General features: G+C 49.1%; 1 protein-coding gene across 1 annotated transcript; it reads right to left on the bottom strand.

Annotated features, from left to right (window-relative positions):
- EXTL3 (exostosin like glycosyltransferase 3) lies at positions 1 to 26,725 on the bottom strand. Its single transcript, XM_079298192.1, has 5 exons — positions 24,195 to 26,725; positions 6,891 to 7,018; positions 2,969 to 3,113; positions 1,719 to 1,847; positions 1 to 881 (listed from the first exon to the last, which is right to left on the bottom strand). The coding sequence occupies exons 1-5, from the start codon at positions 26,340 to 26,342 to the stop codon at positions 672 to 674; spliced, it is 2,760 nt and encodes a 919-aa protein (XP_079154318.1). The 5' UTR covers positions 26,343 to 26,725; the 3' UTR covers positions 1 to 671.

Genomic DNA, 26,725 nt, shown 5'->3' with positions numbered 1-26,725 from the left:
GCAAATCTAAACCACTTTCATTTTAAATAACAATAATTAGAATTAAAAAGAATGGCTGCCCTTGGCTAGCAAAGGGGCAGAGCCAGTGTGGCCATTCCTCAGTGTACAATCCATGGGAGTGTCCTTGGGATCCCATTGCCTGGGTGTCCTTGCAGAGCCATGGGATCCCATTCCCTCCATGGGATCCCATTGCCTGGGTGTCCTTGAGAAGCCATGGGATCCCATTCCCTCCATGGGATCCCATTGCCTGGGTGTCCTTGCAGAGCCATGGGATGCCATTCCAGGAGCCATGGGATCCCATTGCCTGGGTGTCCTTGCAGAGCCATGGGATCCCATTGCTTGTGTCCTTGCAAAACCATGGGATCCCATTCCCTCCATGGGATCCCATTGCCTGGGTGTCCCTGCAGAGCCATGGGATCCCATTCCAGGAGCCATGGGATCCCATTGCCTGGGTGTCCTTGCAGAGCCATGGGATGCCATTCCCTGCTGTGGGAGCACAGGGAAGAAGGGCAGTGCCCATCCCAGTCCCGTGTGTGAGGCCAGAGCCCAGAGCAAAGGGCCCCAGACAGCAGCTCCTCCTGCAGGCTGGGCGTGTCCAGCTGCTCCCAGCTGCTCCCAGCTGCTCCCAGCTGCTCCCAGCTTCTCCCAGCTGCTCCTGCTGCCTGCCAGGCCTAGATGAACTTGAAGCATTTGGTCTTGTCGTGGGGCAGGCGGGTTTTGAAGAGGACCGAGTCGACGCGGAACTGCGTGTAGAGCAGGGGCATGTACCCGTACACCTTCACAAAGAAGTTGATGCACTTGTGCCGCTCGTGGAAATGGGAATCGTCGTGGGACAGCGCCTGGGGACAGCCCGGACAGCGGAAGGTCCAGCGGGACGTCACCTGCCAGGACAGGCAGAGGGTCAGTGCCACAGTGCCCAGCCCTGCCAGGGGAGAGGGGACAGAGGGAATCCAGCGTGGATTGAACTGGGTGGGAGCTCAAAGCTCATCCAGTGTCATGGGCAGGGACACCTCCCAGCGTCCCAGATTGCTCCAACCTGGCCTTGGACACTGCCAGGGATCCAGGGGCAGCCACAGCTTCTCTGGGCACCCTGTGCCAGGGCCTCCCCACCCTCCCAGGGAACAATTCCTTCCCAATATCCCATCCAAATCTCCCCTTTTCCAGTTTGAAGCCATTCCCTGTGTCCTGTCCCTCCATCCCTTGTCCCCAGTCCCTCTCCAGCTCTCCTGGAGCCCCTTTAGGCTCTGCAAGGAGCTCTGAGCTCTCCCTGGTTCCTTTTCCTCTCCAGGTGAGCACCCCCAGCTCTCCCAGCCTGGCTCCAGAGCAGAGATCATCTCTGCCATGGGCAGGGAACATTTCACCAATTAGGTATTTCAGTCTGGTTTATCCCTATGTGTTGGGTTGCTGTGTCCAGCAATGTGTGTTCTGCCACCATCTCTTGCAGCCAGCTGGGGCAGTGCCCCTGATCTCCTGGCACATATTCTCTGCTCATGGGCCATCTTTAAACCAGCTGGGCAATCATCTTTATCTTCCCACAGCCCATCCTCCCTCCAGGAGATATCTCCTGTTCATGGCCACTGAGTCCCAGTGCATGGCTGATAAAATTCCATCATCCCATGGGAGATGCTCCAGCCAGGGCAGGAGCCAAGCAGACACCTCTCACTTCCCAACCACTTCTGCAGCAGTGCCAGCCCTGGGCCAGCCCTGGGCAGCTTTACCTTGATGGGAGGTTTCCTGGTGAGGTGGGACACCAGGAAGTTCATGGCGATGTCCTCGCAGTTGATGTACTCGTCCACCATGTCGCGGATGGCCTGGGGCATCACGTAGGAGTACAGGTACGCGTAGTACTGCAACAGGGACAGGCACAGCACAGTCCCCAGTGCTCCACAGGACACACTGGGGACACTTGGGATGTGCCTGACTCAAAACTCAAGGATCCCAATGGAGACATTCCCCATAAGGGAGTTAATCCCAAGATCTGCTGTAGCTGCAGCAGCAGTATCTCTCCCACAGCCCCCACCCTCTCCTGGAACATCAGAAATGAAGGAATGGGGGTCCCAGCCCCTTCAGATCCTGCTCTCTGCTGCTGTGGATTCAGACTGGCAGGAATAGCCCCTGAATATCCCTCCCAGGGCACTCAGCACCAGGTTCTGGCTGTGTTTCAGTTTGGAGAAAGTGAGGGGACAGCATGTGTAGGGTTGCAGTACAGGATGTGTCCAGCAATGTGTATTCTGTCCCCATCTGTTAAACCAGCTGGGGCAGTGCCCCTGATCTCCTGGCACATATTCTCTGCTCATGGGCCATCTTTAAACCAGCTGGGCAATCATCTTTATCTTCCCACAGCCCATCCTCCCTCCAGGAGATATCTCCTGTTCATGGCCACTGAGTCCCAGGGCATGGCTAATAAAATTCCATCATCCCACTGGGAGATGCTCCAGCCAGGGCAGGAGCCAAGCCTTTCCTACCCAGACAAAAACTGAGATTTGGAACACCAGAGCAGCCTTTCCACTGGATTCCAGAGGAAAACTGGACCTTCCCACATCATCCCTGCACCTTCAGAGGAAACTGCACCTTCTCCAGGAGCACTGCTCCAGCTGAACCACATCTGCCCCTGCAGGAGGATGCAGCACCATGGAATGGGACTGTGCCACCACCCTGACTGACTGACTGTGTCAGCTTGGATTCTGACTCTGGCAGGGTTTGGGACTGTTCTTTGTAATACTGTATTTCTATTTTAATTTTCCTAGTAAAGAACTGTAATTTCTAATTCCCATATCTTTGCCTGAGAGTCCCTTAATTTCAAAATGATAATAATTTGTAGGGAGGTTGTTTACACTCTCCATTTCAAAGAGAAATGGCAGACACCTGTCCTTCACACCAGGACACAGCAGCAGAGAGCTCCCCCATTTGTCCATAAAAACCACAACCCCCCAAATCTGCAGTGAGGGGCAGCCCCAGGGAGTCTCACCTTGTGGAAGAAGGCAGCACCAGTGAGCACCATGGAGAGCTCACAGGAGTAGTTGGAGTTGTAGAGCCAGGACTGGTGGGGCAGGTCCCAGGCGTGGTAGCGGCCCGGGAAGCCCACGATGCGATCCCTGGCCTCTCTCCACACCCTGCAAACACAAACTGGCCCTGAGACACACCCCTGGGAGCCACAGGGGCTGCAAGGGATGGAGGGCTCTGCACATAAAGGAGCTTGGCAACTGCTCACCCAAGGAATGCCCAAAGGGTAAAAAGGGAAACTGTTAAAATGTGCTCCTGTCCTAGAGCACAGCTGAGCTGCTTGTGCACAGGGAAAGGGCTCCTAATCCATGGATTAGCCATTTTGTAGCTCATAAGGGCTGTTCTGGAGGGTTAAAAAAAAAAATCAACAAACCAAGGGCAGATCAGCCTGGGAGGAGCCCAACATCTCGTGGCCTCTTCCCCAAATCCCTGGGATTTTCCATGTCCCAGCAGCTCAGTAAAGCCAAGATAACATCAACCTCCTTTAAGGAAAGCTTCAAGGCCAGGCTGGATTGAGCACCCTGGGATAGGGGAAGGTGTCCCTGCCCATGGCAGGGGTGGGACTGGATCAGCTTTGAGGTCCCTTCCCACCCAAACCATTCCAACACTCTGGAAATTCCATAATTCTGTGAAAAGCTGCTGAGGTGCTGAAGGTCTCCAGAGGGAAGAGCTGGATTGCCAAAGCAGCAGCTCCTCATCCCAAACTGCAGCTTCCCAGGCTCTGGCCACACAGGAAAAGCCTCCAGGGCCCTGAGTGCCTCCCTCACCCCACCACATGCTCCCAGTCCTTGGGAATGAAATCCTGAATTCTGCAGCTGCAGCTCAGAGAAATCCCCCAGCAGAGCTGCAACACTGGCAGCAATAATTAAGGAAAAAGTCAGTGCCTGATGCCCAAGGTGGGAAATAAATCCAGCTGCCACAGGCTGGGGTGCTGCCTTCCCTTGGATCTTCAATCCCCCCTCCCTGCTGCTCATCCCCAAGCTGTGACTCCAGACTGCATCAGACAACTCCTTGTGGACACAGAAGGGTTTTCCTGGGCAGAAAGTGTAATTTTGGGGTTTTTTTCCCCTGATTTGGATGAGTTTCTCCCACAAGCCCTGTACTGGCAGAGCTGCAGGAGAGCAGCTGAGGAGACTGAGAGTCCCTGAGTTTTTCTTACACTTATGGAGCACAGACATGTTTGTTGTTCAGTCCTTCACTCCAATTAATGAAACTCCAAGATAATCCCAAGGAATCAACAGCACCAGCAGCTTCCCTGGCTTTGCCTCCCCCCAGCACTTGTTTGCTGCAGCTCCTGTCAATCCAGGATGATTGCTTAGAAAAGCTGAAGTTGAAACCATTTATTCCCTTTCACTTCTCTTTGCTTTCCTATGAACATGATGCTTTTTCCTTCCCAGCTCAACCACAAAAATCAGGATTTCTCTGGAGAATCATTCTGGGGGTGCAGAAAGTGGCAAACAGGGCAAAATGATGCTTTTGGCCCCAAGAATCAAAGCCTGGAGCAAAGTTTTGACAAAGCACAGTTGTTGTGGGCAGAGGTTCACTCCAGTGCCAAGGGAATATGTTAACACAGGGAGTCTTTGTGGGAACAGGGTGTCTGTAAGCAGGGATATGAGTGAGAATAACACAGGGCACTTAAAACCTTCATTTGATGTTCTCCAGGACTAATCAGCAAAACCTCAGACAGGGGAAGGAAAACAGAGACCAAAAAAGGGAGAAAACAGAACAAAAAAAAAGGGGGAAAAAAACAGAACCAAAAAAGGGAGAAAACAGAAAAAAAAAAGGGGAAAAAATAGAACCAAAAAATGGGAGAAAAAAGAGAAAAAAAAAAAAAAAGGGGGAGAAAACAGAGACCAAAAAAAGGGAAGAAAACAGAGATCAAAAAAGGGGAGAAACCAGCCCTGTTTGGATAAAGAGCCTGGAGTGGGCAGGGAAGGGAAGCCAGGAATTCTCCTCCTGCACTTTAATCCCTCTCACACCTCGTTTCTCATCTCTCTGGGGGAGCCTGCTGGGTTTGCAGGTATTTTGTGCCTTTGAATCCTCCTCTCAAGCAGGTTTTGGCCCCCAGAATGGCAGTCCCTGCTCCTGGTGCCATTTCCAGTCCCCAGCAGTTGCTGGCAGGGAGGGAGGTTTGGCTGCAGGAGCAGCTGGAACAAACCTCCCCCAGCAGGACCCCCCCCCCTTCCTGTGATCAGGAAGATTTTGCCAGGGAAAAGTCAGAGGTTCCTCAGAGAGACATCAAAATGCAAGATTTGAATTATAACCTTTGAATGAAGTTTATTTATTATTTTTTATTTATTTTAGTTTTTTATATTTTTATATATATTTTATATATTTTGTTTATTTACTATTATTTATTTATTTTATTATTTTATTATTATTGACGTTTATAAAGCCATTCATACATGATATAGAGGTGGAAGTTTAAGTAAGTTTAAGTAAGTAAGCATATATTTAATGCCTTAAGAAGTAAAAGCCTTAGAATTTTGTATGGAAAACTAGTTTTAATGACAGCTCAAAAACATAGTTTTTAGACATAATAAAAATATAATAAAAATACTGCTTACATTTTTCAGACATAAAGGATAGGCCATATGTGTAGATTATATGTAAACTTTTGTATTATGAAACTGGAATTCTAATAGGTTTAGAACAAATGTTTCAGAATTGTGTTTTTAGCTCACTGGGTAATTTGTAAATAAGAATCTGTGTATTGGAGTGAGAGTTCTCTCACTCTCTTCCTCCACCATCATCACCATCACTAACACCACATGAGGAAGAAGAGGAAGAAAAAGAAGAAAAGAACCAAGGAAGAAAAGACCAGGGAGTCTCTGCCTCTGAGACTCTGTGCAGGATCTGCCTCTGCTCAGGACTCTGTTCCAGGCTGCAGTTCAGCCCTCTCAGGAGCTGCTTCTGCTTCTCATCAGGACTTTTCTTCTGTTTGGGACTTTTCTTCTATTTGGGAATTTTCTTCTATTTGGGACTGTGCTGAAAGCTTTTAGCACAGACTTTAACACTTGGGACTCTTTGTGTTTTGAGACTGATGTGCCTTTGCAATAAACAACTTTATAGCAAGTGCTGAGCTGTTTTGAAGATATGAACCCCTAACAATCAGTATTAGGTTGCAATACAGGATGTGACCAAAAGTCTGTATTCTGTTAAACCAGGAGGGGCAGTGATCCTTGTCTCTATGGGGGATATTCCCTGCTAATGGGCCAGCTGTTAAAAACCAGGTGGAGAAATCATCTTTATCTTCCCACAGCCCATCCTCCCTCCAGGAGATATCTCCTGTTCATGGCCACTGAGTCCCAGTGCATGACTGATAAAATTCCATCATCCCACTGGGAGATGCTCCAGCCAGGGCAGGAGCCAAGCCTTTCCTACCCAGAGAAAAACTGAGATTTGGAACACCAGAGCAGCCTTTCCACTGGATTCCAGAGGAAAACTGGACCTTCCCACATCATCCCTGCACCTTCAGAGGAAACTGCACCTTCTCCAGGAGCACTGCTCCAGCTGAGCCACATCTGCCACTGCAGGAGGATGCAGCACCATGGAATGGGACTGTGCCACCACCCTGACTGACTGACTGTGTCAGCTTGGATTCTGACTCTGGCAGGGTTTGGGATTGTTCTTTGTAATACTGTATTTCTATTTTAATTTTCCTAGTAAAGAACTGTTATTCCTCATTCCCATATCTTTGCCTGAGAGCCCCTTAATTTCAAAATTATAATGATTTGGAGGGAGGGGGGTTTACACTCTCCATTTCAAAGAGCAGCTTCTGCCTTTCTGAGCAGACAGCTGTTCCTCAAAGCAGGACACAGCAGCAGGAGGGCAGGGCAGGGCAGGGGAAGGCAGGGGAAGGCAGGGCAGGGGAAGGCAGGGCTCACCTGAAGCCAAACATGATCTCGTCGTGGCGCAGGTGCGCGTCGTCGTCGATGGACAGGATGGCCTCGGTGTCGATCTGGTCCCAGGGCAGGAACCGGTTGTTCAGGCTGTTCTTCTCCGTGCGCACCACCTGCGGGGCGGGGGATGGTTATGGGGCTGTGGGGTCTGGGTTGGGGGTTTGGGGTTGGGGGTTTGGGGCTGTGCTGCTCCTGGGATGGGGAGGGCTCTGAAGACACAAAGCATCGGCTCGCTCCAGCAGCAGCTCCAGGAATTCCCCTCACCCCCAGCCACAGACCTGTAAAATCCTTCTGAACTTCTCCCTCCTCCAAGAGTCATGAACAGAACCACAGGGTTGGAAGGAACACATCAGGATTAGTGGTCCAATCCCTTACTCTACAAAGACACCCCAACAATCCCACCCTGTGCATCCCTGTTTTGTCCAAATGCTCCTGGAGCTCTGGCAGCTTTGGGAATGTCACCATTCCAGTGCCCAAACACCCTCCAGGGAAGAATCTTTTCCTGATGTCCAGCCTAACCTTCCCTGGCAGTTTCACACCCTGGATCCTTTCCCCTGCTCTTACACTTTCAGCCTCCCCTGGCTGATCCAAAGTCACTCCATCCATCCATCCCACATTTCCCACCCCATTAAATCCCCCCAGCATTTCCCTGCCTCTGCTCTGAATAATCTCCATTTAAAAATTAAGCCCAGCCTGGTGAAAAGACCAAAGCAGCACAGCAATAGAACTCCATTAAATAAGATTACATCTGATCCCACAAAAAAGCCCACGCTGAAACCATTAACAGTGGAAATATTTGTATGGGGATCTGCATGACAGATGGGATGATTAAATTTCCATGGAAAGCCAGTCTTGGAGCTTTCATCTGCTGATAGCTCTGGGGGGATGGAATATTCTGCAGGAATGTTGAATATTTCTCTGAAAAGCCACCAAAAGCACCAACAATTTACTGCAGGTGAGCAACTGGGCTGTAGAAAAGCAGGGTCAGAGCTGAGCCAGCAGCATTCCCACCCCAGGAGCTCTGTGGTTTCATTAGGACATGGAAAAAGCAGGGACAATGTCAGCACAGGAATGTCTGATCCTGCTCCTTCCCGAGGTGGAGAACATCACAAAGCTCAGCTCAGTGTTTGGTTTGGCTGAAGGGTTATCCAGAGCCAGCAGATGCTCCCAGGGGGGGCTTCTCTGCCTGGGAACTGCTGGAAAAGAGGATGCAGGAATCAGGGTGGGAATGGGGGGAGGAGGGAAGCAGGAGAAGGCAACTTCACACTCTGTGTCCAGCTCAGGGGTCCTTGGACAGGATCTGCTGGAAAAAGAAAAGGATCCAGGGAGAGCTCAGAGCCCCTTGCAGAGCCTAAAGGGGCTCCAGCAGAGCTGGAGAGGGACTGGGGACAAGGGATGGAGGGACAGCACACAGGGAATGGCTTCATACTGGAAAAGGGGAGATTTGGGTGAGATATTGGGAAGGAATTTCTGGCTGTGAGGGTGGGGAGGTCCAGAAATGGAATGGAATGGAATGGAATGGAATGGAATGGAATGGAATGGAATGGAATGGAATGGAATAGCTGTGGCTGCCCCTGGATCCCTGGAAATGTCCAAGGCCAGGTTGGATGGGGCTTGCAGCCCCCACCCCCTGCCCTGGGTGGGTCTCACCCCCCAGAAGAGCCCAGAGGTACCATAACCAATCCTCTCTATCCTTTTTCAGACACTGAGGTCTCAATCTTTCCCATCTTTCCATCATTTCAATGACCAATTTTGCCACAATTTTGTTCCTTAATGGTCTCAAGCCAAGAGCTTTGTCAAAACCCAAGGGAAGATGTTCCTTCAGCAGAGCTGAGAGGCTCTGGCAGGATAGGGAGTCAGCAGCTCTCATTCCCAAGGAGATTCACACAGTGAGGAGGACACAAAATCAGCCAGAGAACAGCAAGAGAGCCCAGCCCACCATCAAAACACCAACTCCCCTCCCAGCAAGGGCTCCAAACACTGAGCAGAGCACCAGGGGTGGGACCTGCACAAAACCCAACCCAAAACCCAACTCAGAACTCCCCAGACTGTGCCCTGCTCACCTTATTTTGGTTATTTTTGGCTTTTGTTTGGATTGATTCTCTTTCAAACACTTTGCCATCAGCTAAATGCCCAGTGCTCAAACCATGAACCTCCTGAGCAGTTTGAAAGGTTTGGAGACACCTAAAATGCCTCCAAGCACCCAGCAGACCACATATTTCTCTTTTTAGGAAATCTGTTCCAGGTGATTCCAGGGATTGGTTTGATTCAAGGAACACAAAACCTCACAACTCCCTAACATCCATTTCCTCCCAGTGCTTTGTGTTTTGTTGCTCACAGACAAATAGATCTTAAAAAACCTGAGAGAAAACTAAACCAGAGCATAAATCCAGAGCCTGCTCAGCAATAATGTCCTTTTACCAATACTTTAAAATACATTTTTATACATAAACACAAAAAAAGAGCAGGAAAATCGATACCTTCCAGCAATCTCCTTGCTAGTGAGGCTTCACACTTAAACCTTAAATTAAATGTCACATATAATTTGATGGTGGAAACATGAGGAATGCCCGTGCCCTTGGAGAAGTTTTGACAGCTCAACTTAGAACTGGATTGATTCCTGGGCAAAGAGCAAACTCTGCAAGAAACCATGAGCCTCATTGCTCATGGCAGGTGTCAGGGAGGGGGAAAAAGGCTGAAGGATGCCCTTAGGAGAGCTGGATAATTTGGGGAGACAGTGAATGAGCTCTCCCACATCCTCATTCCCAGCTGAGCTGGTGGCTTCCCATCCTCCTTTCCTTCTGCCAAGGCTTCTCCAGCTCTCCCATGTGCACATGGGGGAAAGAAATCAATTAAAAATCAGCCAATCTAGGCTTAGTAGAGGTCAGGGAGGGCTCTGTTGGAGGACTTTGGGAGATGGCAAACTCCAGGGAAAGGGAACAACGAGTTCCAAGTATTTCTGAAGTCACCCTATCATATATATTTAATTTCAACTCCTGGTTTGGCCAAATCCAGGCATGTTTTGATTAAGAAATTTGCTCAGATCAGTACACAGACTGAGATCCACCAGAATCTCTTCCCTCTACACACCAGGCACAAGTGCTGGGATTATCCACAAGACTCCCTGGAAGGAGGGAAGGGTGTGCAGATCCATGGACAGAATAAATCACATCCTTTATTAATTACCATGGCCAGCTCCATTCCCACTCTCTCAAGCCAAGGTGTGAGATCAGACTGGCACTTGCTGCTCTGCAAATGCAACCAGAGATGGGCATGAGGAAGACAAAACTCTGCCTGGTCCCACCAAACAGGGAAGTGAAGCTTTTTTGGAAGTGAAGCTTTTTTGGAAGTGAAGCTGTCAGAATTTTTGCACTGAGCCAAGGACAAATGTCAGACAGGGACAAAGCACACAAAGCCTCAGGCTGGGGAAAGAGGAGGAATTTCCTCATGGAAAGGGTGGGTGGGCATTGGAAGGGGCTGCCCAGGGAGGTTTGGAGCTCCCATCCCTGGAGGTGTCCAAGGAATGACTGGATGTGGCACTCAGAGCTCTGGGCTGGTGACAAGGTGGGAATCAGTCACAGGTTGGACTCTAAGGACTTTTCCAACTTGATTTTGTGATTCTCTCAATATTCTGGCTGCAGCAGGAATTCTGGCACTGGATAATTACACACCTGAGGTTCCCTTTGATCCTGATGTCCCTGAGTTCTGTCTCATTTCAGGAGAGAAGAGGCTGATCCCAGGCACGTTGGCTCCATGACAAGCAGCCAAGTTCTCTGCCAGGACAGGTGCCAAGGGGCTGCTGTCATCACCAGAAATGCCACCCAAAACCTCTGCAGCCCATTCCCAGTGAGATGACATTGGAGTCAATCCCCCAAGTCCAACCACATTTTAAATTCAATTTTCTCAGTGTTTTACCACTACCTGTTCTGGGCAAGCTGAGCTGCTCCACAAAAGCTGGCAGGATCACTGTGGCTCTGAGCCCAGACCTGAAATCTGCTTGGCTGCCCCTACCAAGGACAAGCATGGAGGTGTTTTTTGAAGATTTCCAGCCTCACACCCAGCAGTGCTGCTGTCCTGCCCTGCCCACACAGAACCTTTTCCCTCCTGCCAAACTCAATCCCCACCATGAGAAAACCCTCAGAGGGCAGAAATCCATCCAGCTCCTACTGGCCAGCATCCTGCTTTTTCCAAAGCCCAAAGCACTGATCCAGGTCTTTGGCTCAGCTAGGAGTTCTTCATTTCATGAGAAATAAAATAACCTGACTTCACACACGAGGCTCCTCCCAGCACATTGCCAGGGAGGAGATGGGATGACAGCATGGCATTTCCACCAGAGCCAAGCCCCTGGGATGATGCCTTTCCTCCCCAAAACCACTCTCTTTTTTCCTAACACAGACCCAAAAACTCGAGGAAATGAGTCTGGCACAAGGGACTCCAGGGTGTTTGTGACAGCTTCCCAAATCCAATGGGAATTGCTGCCCTGCACTTTGATACTGTGTGAGCAGGGTGTCAAAACTCCTTCCAGACAGAGAAGAGCAAGCTGGCATTTTGTAAAAAAAAAAAAAAAAATTGGATTTTTTTGGCAGTGTTTGTGATAATGAATGTTTAAAAAACTTTAGAGGTAAAATCGCAGCTGCACAAAAAGCAGCTTGAGGTGTTTGTTAGGATGATGATATTTGGGTGTTGGAACACTCAGATCCTGATTGTGTTTGGTTGCTGTGTCCAGCAATGTGTGTTTTATCACCAGCTGGGGCAGTGCCCCTGATCTCCTGGCACATATTCTCTGCTAATGGGCCATCTTTAAACCAGCTGGGCAATCATCTTTATCTTCCCACAGCCCATCCTCCCTCCAGGAGATATCTCCTGTTCATGGCCACTGAGTCCCAGTGCATGGCTGATAAAATTCCATCATCCCACTGGGAGATGCTCCAGCCAGGGCAGGAGCCAAGCCTTTCCTACCCAGAGAAAAACTGAGATTTGGAACACCAGAGCAGCCTTTCCACTGGATTCCAGAGGAAAACTGGACCTTCCCACATCATCCCTGGAGCTTCAGAGGAAACTGCACCTTCTCCAGGAGCACTGCTCCAGCTGAGCCACATCTGCCCCTGCAGGAGGATGCAGCACCATGGAATGGGACTGTGCCACCACCCTGACTGACTGACTGTGTCAGCTTGGATTCTGACTCTGGCAGGGTTTGGGATTGTTCTTTGTAATATTGAATTTCTATTTTAATTTTCCTATTAAGGAACTGTTATTCCTATTCCCCTATCTTAGTCTAATTCCCCTATCTTAGGTCTGAGAGCCCCTTAATTTCAAAATTATAATAATCTGGAGGAGGGGTTTACACTCTCCATTTCAAAGAGAAGCTCCTGCCTTTATTGACAGACACCTGTCCTTCACACCAGGACACTGATCTGTCAATAAATGGGAATGGCTGGGACCACAAGCAGAGGGAGATGCCTGGATGCAGGAGGATCCACAGGGGATGTGCTCCTCTCCTGACTGCTCTCTCCTCACCATTTCCAGCTGGTTCCCAGCTTTGTTCCAGGTCTGGGTGAGTCCCAGGATGTGGCTGGAGCTGTGTGTAGCCAAGGGGGATATCAATCCTCACCCACCCCATAGAAATCCTCTGGAATCTGCTCCCTGGTTTGACTTGATGGCACCAGAAATATCCATTTATCTCAGCATCCATCCCAAAGCTGACACTTCCAGCAGGATGTTTCCTCAGTCGTGCATTGCCTGAGGAGCTGTCCCTGATTTTCACACTGGTTTCCCCTGGCAATTCTTCACCTTCTTGTTTTCCCTTTAATCCTGCCTTGTAAAGATGGATCAGGAAGTTGCTGTTATCCCCTTTCTCATGTATTAATTATCCCCTGCTCCTTCCTCTTCACCTTGAAACAGTCTCAGCCCCTCCTTTATGCCCTGAACCTCCAGCTTTGCTACCTCCACCTCAGAGCATTTTTAAAATCTGAATTAAAAGGATTTATAGACTATTTTAAGACTCATCTCCAGAGGTATGAGAAGGGTATTTAGTTCCAAAGCCATCCAAAGGCAGCGCACACTGAATATAAATTGGCAAAACAGATGCATTTTAAAAATACCTGTAATTAAATAATGCAACATAAAACCCAGCATAAATTATCCCCTGCTGAGAACAAAACCACACAGGAAGATACTTTTTTTTTAAACTGGTGCTGTGTCCATGCACAGAAAATGTGCACACACTTGGTCTCCCTTTAAACTCCTCAGCTGAGATCAGTGGATCGCTCATCTCCAAGAGGAGAAAACAGCTTGAGATACAAATAAATCTGATTATTTATTCATTTTCATACAGGAGCAGCTGTCACATCTTCCCAGAGAAACTAAAAGAGAGGGATGCTCCTTTTAACATTAAAGGGATGCAGATACTTATTTTTATTCTCTGTGTGCTGGCTGTGCAATTAGAGATGCACATGGAGCTGGCTGTCCAATTAGATTTATTTTACAATTAATTGTAATTATTTGGCTCAAAGAAGGTCCCTGGGATAACACACTGTCATGTTCCAATACTTCCACTGCTGCAGCTCATTCCTTTCTCAACTTCCTGAAATTCCTGTGTGTGCTTTTCATGAAAGCTCACAGGGAAAACTGCAGAGTGCAAAGCTCATGATCCAACTTCCACTGGCAGGTCTGGGATCACGAGCCAGCTGCTGTTTGCTGGGAAGCCAAGAAAAGTCATTTCAAGAAGAAAGAGAGTTTTGATAATGATAACTCAAATTTTTAGTTTGGTGGGTTTTAGTGGGGGTTTTTTTTGGGTTTTTTTGGTTTTGTTTTTTTTTTTGTTTTTTTTTTCCAGTGGAATAGGCAATTCCCAAAAATATGATCATGGAATCACAGAATTGCTAAGGCTGGAGAAATCAAAGGTGATCAAATCCAGCCATTCACCCATGATCCACACCCAGCACATCCACATGTTTTAAAACCACCTCCAGGGATGGGGACCCCAGCAGTGCCCTGGGCAGTTCCAGTGCCTGAGCACCCTTTCCATGGAGAAATTCCTCCTGAAGTCCAACCTGATGTAATTTGAGGCTGTTTTCTCTCATCTCTGTTCCCTGGAGCAGTCCCTGACCCCCCTGGCTGTCCCCTCCTGTCAGGGAGTTGTGCAGAGCCACAGGGTTCCCCTGAGGCTCCTTTTCTCCAGGCTCAGCCCCTTTCCAGCTCCCTCAGCCTCTCCTGCTGCTCCAGCTCCTTCCCAGCTCTGTTCCAAACTGACCCTGGGACTGGAGGTGGCCCAGCAGTGCCCAGCACGTGCCAGGTGTGATGTCCTCACAGATGTCACAGTTCTTTATCCATGCTCTCTCCAGTTGCAGCTGCATGGACCTGTTTTCACCTGGCAAACCCTGTCTTGGTATTCAAGGACTGAAAATTCCAATGGAATTCTGCCCAGCCTAGAAACAGTCCCAGATGCCAGAGCTGAAATACCTCAAGGAGATGATGGAAGGCAGCAGGAGTGTCCCCAGGATGGATTTATCAACTCTGAACTTCACCCTCTGTGCCACTTCTTCCTCTCCTTGGCTGCTTCAGTGGCAATTTTAACAGCAAAATGTTGTTGTGATGAAATGGGGACACCTTCCTCACACTGCCTGTACCAAACCCACTTTGCTAATATCAGGTAAAACATAGAGATGTCATTTGGGACCACTGTTGAGAAAGAGAACACACAAAGAGACAGAAAGAGGGCAGGCAGCAGCTTCTGACTCCATCCAAAAGGTGGAATGTTACTGCCTGGAGCTCAGGGATGAGGGATTCAAACCATTTGTGGGAAGCAAAAACTTCCCAGACTGGGAAATACCAACAGCTCAGGAATGGATGTGTGCAGCCAGTGGAGCAGATCCCACCCTCCTGCTTCAGATGTGACCCAGCTGAGAGCCAGGAGGCAGCAGGAGTTTGGCTGAGCCAGCTGCAGACCCCTGGAGCAGAGAGAGCCTGGGGAGCAGAGCAGGGTGGAGTGAGCACTGCTCTGAACCAGCTCCCATCTCCTGGATCTGTTCTGGGAATCACAGGGAATGCACCAGGCAGGGCAGAGCTGCTCAAGGAACTGACTGGGAAAGCCTGGCCTTATGTTGGCAAAAATACTCATTTTCCTTGTCTGCCTCAGTTTCCCAGATGTTTCCCAGTGCACTCAGAGCTGTATCAAGTCAGGTACAAATTCCTTGTTATCCTTGGAAGAGCCAAACAAGAGCCCAAGAACAACTCACAGACTGATTTCAATAAACAAGCAAAACCCCAAAATTTCTGAAGTATGAAAGCCCAGATCTCCCTTAGCCATCACCAGCTAACTCCTGCACTTCTGACTCCCTGGGAAAGGCACAGTGCCAGTGCTGACAAATCTGGCAGCAAATGGACTGGGAGCTCAGGGGTGGCTCTGAGAGGGGCTGTCACATCTCATCTGTGAGACAGGAGGTGGCAAAGTCAGGAGGGGGCTCAGCAGCACCCCGAGGTCTCCTCCCCTTGCCAAGCCATGCAGCACCAGGTCATGGCATGGGAGGAAACCCAGCAACTTCCATCCTGGAGACAAAACTGCACAGCAGAGAGGCAGGGAGGAGCCAAGAGCTGGAAATCCAAGGGCTGTGATCCCAGGGGATTATTGGAAAGACCTTTCTGCTCACTGAGTGAGGCAGAGCTTATCTTTCCACACTTTGCTCTTTGGCTGATGGCCCAGCTGCTTTAATTACCCCAGGATTTCATCAGTGCAAATCCTCTGTGTTGTTGTGCAATTACTTCTCTTCAGCAGGTTCCTCCTGGGGATCTGTCAGCCAGGATTTCCACCACAGCAGGAAAACAAAACACCTGGCACAGCAGGTGCCATTATTTGTAAATTTGTTCACATTGGTGCATCTCACTCTTTGGGATGCATCACACCCATGGATGCTCTGAGATGTTTCCAGCATTTAAAAGCTGCTCTGACCCATCCTACAAGAGCTTCAGTGCAAACATTTGTATCTGAGGGCATCCAAATGAACATCACAGCACAACAAAGGGAGCAGGGAATTGGAGTCACACTATAACTCACTGAGCAGCTACTAAAAAACCTGGAATATAAACTCTGATACAAGCAGAGCCAAGAGCCATCAAGTTTGCAGGCAGGTTATTGTTTTGATGGGAAGAGGACAGTGGATTTATTAATGTTTATGTGGCTGGGAGCAGCAACCATAAAGCACTCAGGCTCATAAACTCACTTTTGGCTTCCAGGTTGATTCCAGACCAGAATCCTTCAGGGGACTTCTGAGATGAGAAGGCTGAGATCTCACTGGGGAAGCTCTGGGTGAAATGAAGATAGTTTCCCCAGTGAGAGCTCAGAAGTTGCCAGCAAGCCTGCCCTCAAATCCATCACAGAGGGATGAGAGCTTCTTTATGGAATGTCAGAAGAAAAGAGCTGTCCCAGTACCCACACCATGATCCCCAAATTGCCATTTTATCCCTCATTGTTCCTGTTGTTCCAGGAGCACAACTCACTGAGATCTGCAATTTCCATCAGCTCAAACAGCAGATGGGGTTGGGATGTCCTCCTGAATGTGGCCAAATCAAGGGAGAGGAATCTTCCCCAAACACACAATTTTCCCTCCAGGTGGCAGATCCCAGATGGGTTTCTGAGGAATTTCCCTTTGATTCTAGACTTCAGTTTCTGGATCCTAATTGCTGGAATCCTTTTTTAATCCTAAATCCTGCTTTACCTGGTCCATGCCTCACACCTGCCCAACACTCTACCAGAGGAGCAGAGAACTCAAGCCATGGACAATGCCATGTCCTTCAAAACTTGATTTATCCCAAGGTTTTTAATTGCTTCAACAAAATCCAGGGGGGAAAAATACTTCCATCAAGAGGCAGTTAATAATTAGTGCCAAACACATGGTTGGGATGAATCCAGACTTCCAAAAACACCTCCCACAAGTCACAGTATGGGTTGGGAATTAAGGACCAGCAAGTGTTAGAAATTACAAAGATCACATAAATGAGTCACAATTCCCAACAATTCCTTTTTATAAATTTCCAATAAAATCAACCTCATTAATACCAGCATTTGAAACCAATTTGCTTTGTCACCTGCACTCAGAGCAAGAGGAAAATGAGCCCTGTTGGAAAGAATTATCCAGTTTATGGCTGTTCTGAAGCTTTCCTTATTCCCTCTCAGCTCTGTCCTGTCACAGCCCAAGGTGGGGCTGTCCCTTGTCACAGAGATAAGCCAGGCTCACATAAACCAGGCTCTGGGCAGCTCAGAGATCAAAGCCATGATCAGGCTGGAAATGGAATTTCCCTGCCCCAAATGCTTTCAGTGTTGAGAATAAAACCCATTTCTCCTCCCTTCACAAAGCTCAAACCACTCAGAGTTCTGTTCAGATGAGCATCCAGGAAGCTGAAGATATTTGGATATCTCATCAGTGTTATCTGGGAAAACTGAAGCTTCACCAGATTTCCCATCTTTCTGCTGTTAAAAAATCTGGGAATAGGTGAAAACACCTATTTGGAGACATTTGGATGTTTCAGTGACCAGGTGTGGCTTTCTCTGTGCCTCAGTTTCCCTCTATGCCTTTAGGTGATGGTCCTTTGGCCAATTTCAGGAGAAGGAAAAAAAAATCCTCACTTTTCTTAACAGGACTAACATAGATTTTCATTAATTAACCAAATGATTGAAATACATGGAAGTGTCTGAAAACTACTGATTTCCCCCCTGGTTTTCTCACAGGCTGTGAAATTACATGCCCTCACTGTCAGCAGAAGGAAAAGCTCCATTCTGTCTGGGTGCTTGCAGTGAAACAATTGCAGTGAAACAACTGATTCCAGGGATTGTGGAGACAGGACAAGGGGAAAACAAACTGCAGCCCTTGGTTCTGAATCCAGCTACTCCATCACCTGTTGTTGGCTTTTCACAGGAGATGAACTTTCCCAAAAGTGCAGGGAAAGCCAGGTGGAGAGGAGAACAGTCCATATGCCCATCAGGCTTTAGCACCAACCACTGTTTGATTTTATGAAAATGGGCAAAAAAAGCATCCATGAGTTTGGTAAGAGAGCAGCTTCCTCAGCAGATACAGGTGGGGAAAGGGGAAGGAAATGTGGGGAAAAGGGGCAGGAAACTGCTCAGGAGGTGGCTGCTACTGCCAGCCCATCCCAAAACTTGGGAGTGAATCATCCCCTTCTCCTTGAGAGCTGCAAGGTCCTTGCTGATGGATCCACAGAGCCTGGGGAGGCATCTGGGAGCTACATCAGACCTGCAGCAACAAGTAGTGATTAAAACCTCTCTCTAACCTCATATCCAAGAGGAACCTTCCTCTTTGCAACCTCCTCATGTCCCTCTTTGATGTCCCAAAGCCCCACGAGCTCCCTCCTGTTCCAGCAAACAGAGATTTTCTTTTTTTCCTGTCTATTTCATACCCAATTTCCTGACCTCAGTGAGTCCTGCTTGCTCCTTCCCTCCTGTGCCAGGGGATCCATCCGTGTCTTGTGGCACAGCATCAAGTTATGGCCACCCTGGGAGACAAGGCTGTCTTCACAAATAAGGCAGCCTGTGCAGAATGCACAATCAAATGGCTTTGCACAGCAGAACTGCTCCAGCAGGAGAGATAAAAGCCTGGGAAGAAAGGAAATGCAGATATCCAGGCTCTGGGACTTTATGGGAAGAAGGGCATAGATTGAAGTGAGGTGGATGTCAACAGTCAGTTCCATCATAACAAAGTCACAGAGGATGAAAAGTAGGTGAAAACAAAAGGAAAAAAGAGAGAAAATCTACCCACATCCATTCTCCCCATGCTTGTTCCAGTGTATGGAATAATTTGGGGACATTTGGTATTCTGTTGGTGTTTAAACAGGTCACAATCCAAACCCTGAAAGCAGCAGGAATGCAGCCCTGGACAATCAGTGTGGGTTTTGCTGGAGTCAAGTCCTGTCCTGCTGCTTTTGTCCCCCAGCAGTTGGGACAGGGAGCATGTGAGATGCACAGGCAGCTTTTGAGGTGATGTTTAATGGCTCCAGCACAGGGGATTGGCCCCTGTGACACCTTCAGGCTTTCACATGGGACAAAACCCACCCAATTATGTCCCCAGCAGCACTCAAGGATGCTTCCCTCCCTTGATTTTCCTTTCCAACACCCCAAACACTCTCCCTTCTGCTCACCAACCCCTTTAGCTGCACCCTGAGCCCAGGAGACTTGGAAAGCTGGGGCTACAGGAAGGTTTTCTCTGTGGAAAAGCCACCCCAAACCAGCACAGGACATGGGGAGAGTGAAGGGCTGTGTTTAGGCAGCAGCAGTGAGGGCTGGGAGGGTGCTGGAGTTAATATTCCAAGTGCAAATTCCGAGGAGTCGGCACTGCTTGTTCCATTATCACGCCTCGCTGCACCTCTGCTCAGGCCCTGCAGTGACAAGCAGCTGCATTTTAGGATTCACAGGTAAACTAAGCAGCAAATTTGTTCCTTCCTCTGCTGCTACACAATGGAAAAAAAACCCACCTATGGAGATGGTGAAACTCCCAGGGATTTCAGGACTCAGCACCGGCTCCGTGGGCAGCAGGTGGTGCTGCAAACCCAACAGCAGCACTCAGGCATTTCTATGGAGCATCTCCCTGCCTTCCAAAACTCACAAACCTTGAGCTGACAAACCTGGGATGCACTGGGATAACCCTGGTGCACTGAACACACAGTGTTCAACCCAGGGATGGAGCAAATCTCCCGTGGGAAGGGACTCGGTGCTAAGGAACAGGGATTTTCTCAGCTGATTTTGTGTCAATTGTTCCTTCTGGAATTCTTTCTGGAGCTCAAAGCAAAGTTGTGTTTTTCCTCATTTGGAACACAAGCTTGTGAGGTAAAGTAAGGAAGGAGAAAGCAGGATAAAGCTGGGATTCACCAAAGAGTTTCTGCAGGTGAGTGGGCCCAGAAAAGCACAAGCCACATCACCAAGGAAGAATCTGGTAAATGCTGAATTACCAACTGAACCAGACCCTGAGCTGGTATTTAGGAAGGAAAAGGATTGATTGAAATGGTGGGGTTGATCAGCAGGGAGGTTTTATTCTCTTTTTTAACTCCTGGTCAGTGTGACAATCTCACTTTGGCTCACACACACCTCTGCAGCTTATCTCAAGCTGCTGGTTAGTTTGGAAGGTTGGTGGTGCTTTTATCAGAAAACCAAGCTTGAGGATCCAGCTGCTTGCTGAAGGGCAAGCAGAGAAGCTCATTCTGCCACCATGGCCACCAGCCTGACCAGGTTCTGTCCTCCTCCTCCTCCTCTTAGCCAGAAGCATCACCTGCAGATCCTGCTGTGCTCCTTAAAATGGAGACACAAAAAGCCCTTGGAGTCTTTCTGCTGGAAAGGATGTGCAAAGCCCAGACATCTGAGCTTCAGAGCCAGCTCAGCACAGCACATTTCCACAGCCCAAAGAGAGGGGAAGTCAGGACAGCATTCCCTGCTCCTGATTAATAAATGCCATTCAAGGGACCCATGTGCAGCCCAACAGGTCTGCAGACCCGGATTTGCCATTTTCCACAGATGATCCCTTTTTAAACAAGCAGCTAAATGGAATCAGCCCTCTCAGCCAGCCACCAGGCCAGCAAAAAGGACTTTACACCACTGGAAGTGGCTGCAGGGATCAAAGGCAGGGACTTACTGTGGAACAAAGCTGGAGGAAGGGATTAGTCACTGCTGGCAGCCACAGGAGCTGGCACTGAACCCAGCCTAAGTGCTCAGAGAGCCTCCAGCACTCCCAGCCTAACTCAGCCCTGAGCAGGAGCAGAAACCAAACTGCTGCAGGGCTTTTCCAGCCACTGAGGGCCCTCACAAACCCAGCAGAGGGAGGGGAGCTGGAAGTTCTGGCTGTCATTTCTTAGAATGTGAGCAGAGGTTGTGAAAATAATGCTTTGGGCTAAATAAGGTTTAGCCTCAAATCACAGAATTCCAGAAAGGTTTGGGTGGGAAAAGACCTTAAAGCTCACCCAGTTCCACCTCTGCCATGGGCAGGGGCACCTTCCACCAACCCAGGCTGCTCCAAACCCCAACCAACCTGGCCTGGAACATTTCCAGGGATCCAGGGGCAGCCACAGCTTCTCTGGGCAACAAAGAAATTCAGCAGTGGCTGTCATGTGGCTGCTGGAACTGGAACAGTCACACTCTTCCTATCCTGGGGACTTCTCCTAAGGCAGTGCTGGAGATACAAACACTTGGGAAAAAGTGTGTTTTTGAGCCTGGCAAACAAGATTTCTCATTCACAGCCTTTGGGTTTTGCTGCACTACTGATTAAAGTGAGATGGGAAGAGTTTTTACAGCTTTAAATGTGAGGGTAAAGTGCCTGCATCTGTTCCAGGGGCAGCCCTGAGTGACTACAAACAACTTCACATTACGTAGGATTTCCACCTACTCACTTTGGGCTGGGGACAGGGACAGAATATTTGATCAGATTCTTGTGCAGCTTAGGAATCTTTCTGGCATTTTAGTAAATTATGCCATCTATATTTAAGTCAAAAGGGTTTAAAAAAAAAAAAAATCAAATATATTCTGTAGCCCTGTTTATCTCGTTATCCATGAAAGATTCAAAGTTCCAATGCAGCTTTGAGCTTGGCTCTTGATTAATTCCCAGCCCACCAGGGAAAAGAAATCTGCTTGGGAGGGCAACCCCCAAATCACAGTCAAGCAGTTTGCAAAAGATGTTGCAAGGAATTCATCAATAAATAAAGTTGACACATGGAGTAAGGAGAAGCCCAACCCTCCTTTGGGGAATTCAGCACAGAGCCACACATTTCTTGCCTCCAGCAGGCCCTGGTGGGGTTCAGGACTCTATTTTGCTTCCAAAGGCTCTTAATGTGCTACACACATTGTTTTGTCTCAATAGCTTGTAATTTATATAAAATGATAAAAAGTTTGGGTTGGAAGGGAGCTGAAATCATCCCATGCCATGGGCAGGGACACCTCCCACTATCCCAGATTGATCCAACCCACCCAACCTGGCTTGGACATTTCCAGGGATCCAGGGGCAGCCACAGCTTCTCTGGGAATTCTATTCCAGGGCTTCCCAGTGGCAGTGAAGCCATTCCCTGTGTCCTGTCCCTCCATCCCTTGTCCCCAGTCCCTCTCCAGCTCTCCTGGAGCCCCTTTAGGCTCTGCAAGGAGCTCTGAGCTCTCCCTGGATCCTTCTCCACCCCCAGTTCTCCCAGCCTGGCTCCATGGCCTCCTCTGGACTCACTGCAGTAGCTGCACATCTTTCTGCTGCTGGATTTTCTTCAGTAACCTTCTGGCCTCAGGTGCTTTGATCCTGGATCATGCTGGCACACGTGTGCTGTTCCTGGGAGTCACTTCAGTCACACCCCAAACCCACCCTCATCCCCTTCTCTTCTCCCCTCAAGTGTCCCCACAAAGCTCTGTGCTGAACATGGAGCAATTCCTTGCATCCCAAAGTTACTGGGAGGTATTTGTTACACAGAGATGCAGCACCACTGCCAGATCTGAGAGAATTGGATATTCCTCATCAAAAGAGATTTTTTTTTCCTCATAAGGAAATCAGAACCAGAGCTGCTCACTTTCTTCTGACCCTGGCTTGTGTCTCCTGCCAATCCCACATCCCCACCTGCCTCTTCCACATCTCAGCCAGCAAGGCTCCATCAGAGCCTCCCCTCTGCTCCCAATGCTCTTGTCACCCTTTTTCCAGAGCAGACCTTGGGATTTCTCACTGTCTGATGAAACCCAGGGAGGTTTTCCATCATTTTCACACCAAACTATCCTTGTAGATGAATGGTACAAATTCTCAACAGGATTAAACAGTCAGTCTGGAGACTGGTTTAGCAACAGGTGGATGGATGCCTGGAGGTTGCTCAGCCTTCACCTTGCTGTGAGAAATCCAAGATTTGGGCTCTCCTGAAAACTGGCCACCAGCAGAGTGTCACCATCCACCATCCCAGAGCAGGAACATGACAATTCCCTCCTCTGGAACCACACAGATCCCAATATTCCCCATGGCACATCCCCCCAGAGCATGGCTCAAAGGTGACACAAAGCAACTCCTGTGTGTCAAGTCCCCAAAAAACCAGCAGGGCTCACACACAACAGATGTGCAGATGAGAACCAGGTACAAAAAGCCATTATCTTCCATCAAACAGAAATGTATTTTTCTTTCACAAATAACACCCATTAGCAGCTCCAAGGAGAACAATCCCTGCTCCCAAGGAGGACAGCAGTTTTTTTGGCAGACACAATACCAAGATTTTGTAGAATTCACAGGTTTAAAAGGACTAATGTGAAAGATTATTCTGCAATTAACCAAGCAATTTTCTCTCCTCATTGTTCCCAGACCATAAGGGTTTTTAAATGTGAGCAGAAGGATTTATTCATCACAATAATAATAAAAGGAAATATTAAATCAATGAATCTCTTTGCATGCAGCATAAAGCTCACATTGCTATTAAGCTCAGTAGCATCCTGTCACATAAACCACATGCAGTTTGTGTATTTAAGTGCCATCTCCCTCTTTTATTTTTCCCTTCCCTGATTTGTAAGGCATTATCCTTCCATTTGTCCTCTAAACACAACCAGATTCAGAGCACTCACTGTTAGTTCTCGTTAGTGGCTCTGCTCTCTTGCTCTCTTTATGAGCAGAGATTTATATTTAATTTTAATTAACAAAGGCCAATGAAGAAAATTATGCTGGGATGGCAGGAAAGTCCTAAAATAAATTAAAATCTGGGTATAATACATTCCTTACAAGTCAATGCCCAAGTGAGTACGTTTTCATGGGTCTGAAAATGAATGTTGGTTTTTGAACGTGTCACTTCTTCAGTTTGGCTGAGAAAAAAAGAAAAAATATCAACCCAAATATATGCAAAAAGTCAGCTACAACCTTGGGAGCATGGAAGCTCTCACAGTCACATCAGCTTTGGCTTGTAGTTCCTTCTCTTGTAATATAAAGTGAGAGGTGAGTTTTTGCAGTTGACACTAATTCAGTGGGCCCCTCTTTTGTTTTAATAAAAAATTCATCTGCCAAAGTGCAGAAACTGTTACTACTTAGGTATTTATAAGGTGTCAAGTGTCCTCACAGGGAGGCACTTAAAGAGCCTAAGCAAAGATTTCCAAGGAGCAACAATCTTTTGGCTTTAAGCACCAAAATTCACATTAGTCTCTTCAAAAGCAATTCCCATTCTATGAGTGCTAAATACCTGGCACCTCTTGTTTTCCTCCACTGATACAACATCCAAACGAGGGACAGGCACCTTCAAGCACCCCCTGAGCTGACACAACTCCAAGGTGCAAACCCCACTGAGAACAAGCTCCATCTGTCTTACCATGATTGGGACGCCAATGTCTGGCCACAAGAGATCCTCAGAGGGAAGCTTGGGAGAGTTCCACACCACCACCACTTTATTTAAGTAGGGGAGGCCATTGAGCCTTTCCAGGGAGTTCATCAGCACTTCCTCCCGCTCGTAAGTCAACATCACCACCGTGAACTGCTCCCGAGGGACGTTGCCACCCAGAGCAGCCTGGAACTCCTTGCCAGAGCCACCTGCTCCTCCGCCAATGGGTCGAAATCCAGTCCCAGACCCCAAAAATTTCGCTTCTGATGGTAAAACGGGGTCAAAGGGGGTGTAGGGGAAGAGGTGGAAAGGCCCCGGGGCAGAATTCCAATTCCTGTAGATATCCATGGCGGTGAGAGTGAAATTGCGGAGATACTTGGGAGAGGCGTAGGGTGGCTCTGTTTCCACAGGCCCCAGGTCCAGGTCACCATTGTCTGCCATATTGGGGTCTGTACCAGCAGCTTTGCCAGAGCGGTGGGGGATCTCCACGGCGGGCTCTTCTCGGATAGGAGCAGCCGGGATTTGGATTCGAGTCCTTATGATAGCCAAGACTGTGCTGAAGACGTTGTCGGAGGTGGAGAAGTAGGTCTCCCACAAGAAGCGGCCCTGCCTCCTCATGGCGAGGAGATCGTTGTCAGAAATGCTTCTCAGAAGGAAGTGCACTTCTGTGATGCGTGGCTTTGGTATAATTAAGGCTGCCTCGTTCCACCGGATGACGTCGTTGTAGGGTAGCTGAACCTGCTCTCCGAGAACCACCGGGATGGCCCCGACTTCCAGGGCCTCGAACAGTCTCATGGCACACCCGGCGGAGATCACTAAACGGGTGTCCCCGGGGGTGATGATCAGTGCAAAAGTAGAAAGCTTCAGTAGCTCTAGTCTGTCGTCCCTTTCTCCACACAGAGCCCACTCAGTGGGCAGACTGGCCTTAGGCTGGTTCTTACAGGTGAACTCCACCAGAACAAAGTCCAGCTTGCTGTCCTGAACAGCCTTCAGGGTGGTGATGATCCGGTCGTCGTAGTCGGCCGGGGCGTTGCCTTCGATCTCCTCTTCGAAGGAGCGAACCTCCTGCAGGCTGGAGCGCAGAGACTCGATCTTCTCCCCCTGGAAACTGAACAGGTACTTACGCTTGACCGGCACCTGGGGGGGGATTTCTAGGAAGTTGGGCTCGGACATGGCGTGGACCAGAGGTGACACCACGATGTCAAAGCCCGGCCGATACTGGGCGTCGTAGAAGGTGGACTGGGCGATCATGGCCCGCCCCGTGCTGATGTTGTAAATTAAGTTCTGAGTTTCCGACTTCCTCGACAGATTGATGATGAGATGGTTGTGCCCATCAGTCCTCCAATATGGCAAAGAGTGCAACTGTTGCTCTAGTTCAGTAGGTTTTGGCATTACGGGCTCTTGCATTTCCCCCACTAAAATTATATACACACAAGCAATATTTGCATTTTCAGTAACATAAACGTTAGTTCTGACAGTCGCCTCAAAGGCCTGTTTAATTAAAGGGTCTAAGGAACTACCAAAAGGGTAATCATCACTGTTGTAGACATAGACCGGAAAGCCAGATGTCAGCGGGCAGCGTGAGTAGTCAAAGCAGTTGTGCAGCCTGCAGTTCCTGTTGGACTTTGGCAGGGGCAAGGCGGCATCGTCCTTGTCCGGCAGCAGCCGGATGGGCAAGGAGAGCTTGGGCTGGTTCTGAGCCATCAGCTCCTTGTAGGAATGCTCAGTCTGACTGATGACGTTCTTCAGCTGCAGCAGGTCCTGCTTGGCATTCTCAATGCTCTTCTTGCAGGCCTCGATCTTCAAGTTGAGCTTGGCGATCTCGCTGTTGAGCTCCTGGCGCTTGGCCTCCAGCTGGAGCAGCTCCTCGCTGACCGACTCGCGGATGCGGCACAGGTCCTGCACGTGCTTCACCTCGCACAGCTCGTTGCCGGCGCGCGGGCCGAAGATGCGCTTGCCGGCATCGTCCGCGTCGTCGATGGTGGTCAGGTAGTAGTGGGCGATGAGGGGGAAGAAGACGAGGATGACGAAGAGGGTGAAGCTGAGCCAGGTGAGCCGGATGCGGCTGGACCACCTCAGCACCCAGGGCTGGCCTCCGTTGCCCACTCCCCCATTGCGCAACATCGTATAGCCGCTCATGAGTCCCCGAGCCCCAGTCACGTTGGATCAGTAGCCATAACCAAAGGAGTTCTTACAGCAACGTTACTGTGCCCGCTCCGGGAGAAGCCAACGGAAGGGGAATTTCATCTTCCTGCCGCAGGTGCGACTTCTGATCCCGTCAGACTCCAGCATTGACCTCGCCCACCCCCAGCCCACCCTTGCAACCTCAGCTGGCAGTGTCACAGCGTTGTCATGGTGACTCAGAGTCACCACCAGAAGGAAAAGGCGGCGGGAGCGAGCCGGAGTGGACGGCTGCTGCCGACATGCTGCATTACCATGCCATCAGTGTGCAGAGGCAGCAGCCCTGCTGCAGGAGGAGCCGAGGCAGAATCGCTCATCGCTGCTGGGAGGGTGAAGCTCTG

The sequence above is a fragment of the Erithacus rubecula genome (genome assembly GCF_903797595.1).
Source record: "Erithacus rubecula genome assembly, chromosome: 2".
In the NCBI taxonomy this organism is placed as follows: Eukaryota; Metazoa; Chordata; class Aves; order Passeriformes; family Muscicapidae; genus Erithacus; species Erithacus rubecula.
Note: the sequence above shows the minus strand (reverse complement) of the source record. Positions and strands in the feature narration are given on the sequence as shown.

Excerpts from the sequence above, each read along its gene's own strand:
- EXTL3 (XM_079298192.1), bottom strand. The coding sequence starts at position 26,342 with ATGAGCGGCTATACGATGTTGCGCAATGGGGGAGTGGGCAACGGAGGC. Across the intron at positions 7,019-24,194 it reads ACATTGGCGTCCCAATCATG|GTGGTGCGCACGGAGAAGAA; the intron begins GTAAGACAGATG and ends CCCGCCCCGCAG. Across the intron at positions 3,114-6,890 it reads GAGATCATGTTTGGCTTCAG|GGTGTGGAGAGAGGCCAGGG; the intron begins GTGAGCCCTGCC and ends TTGTGTTTGCAG.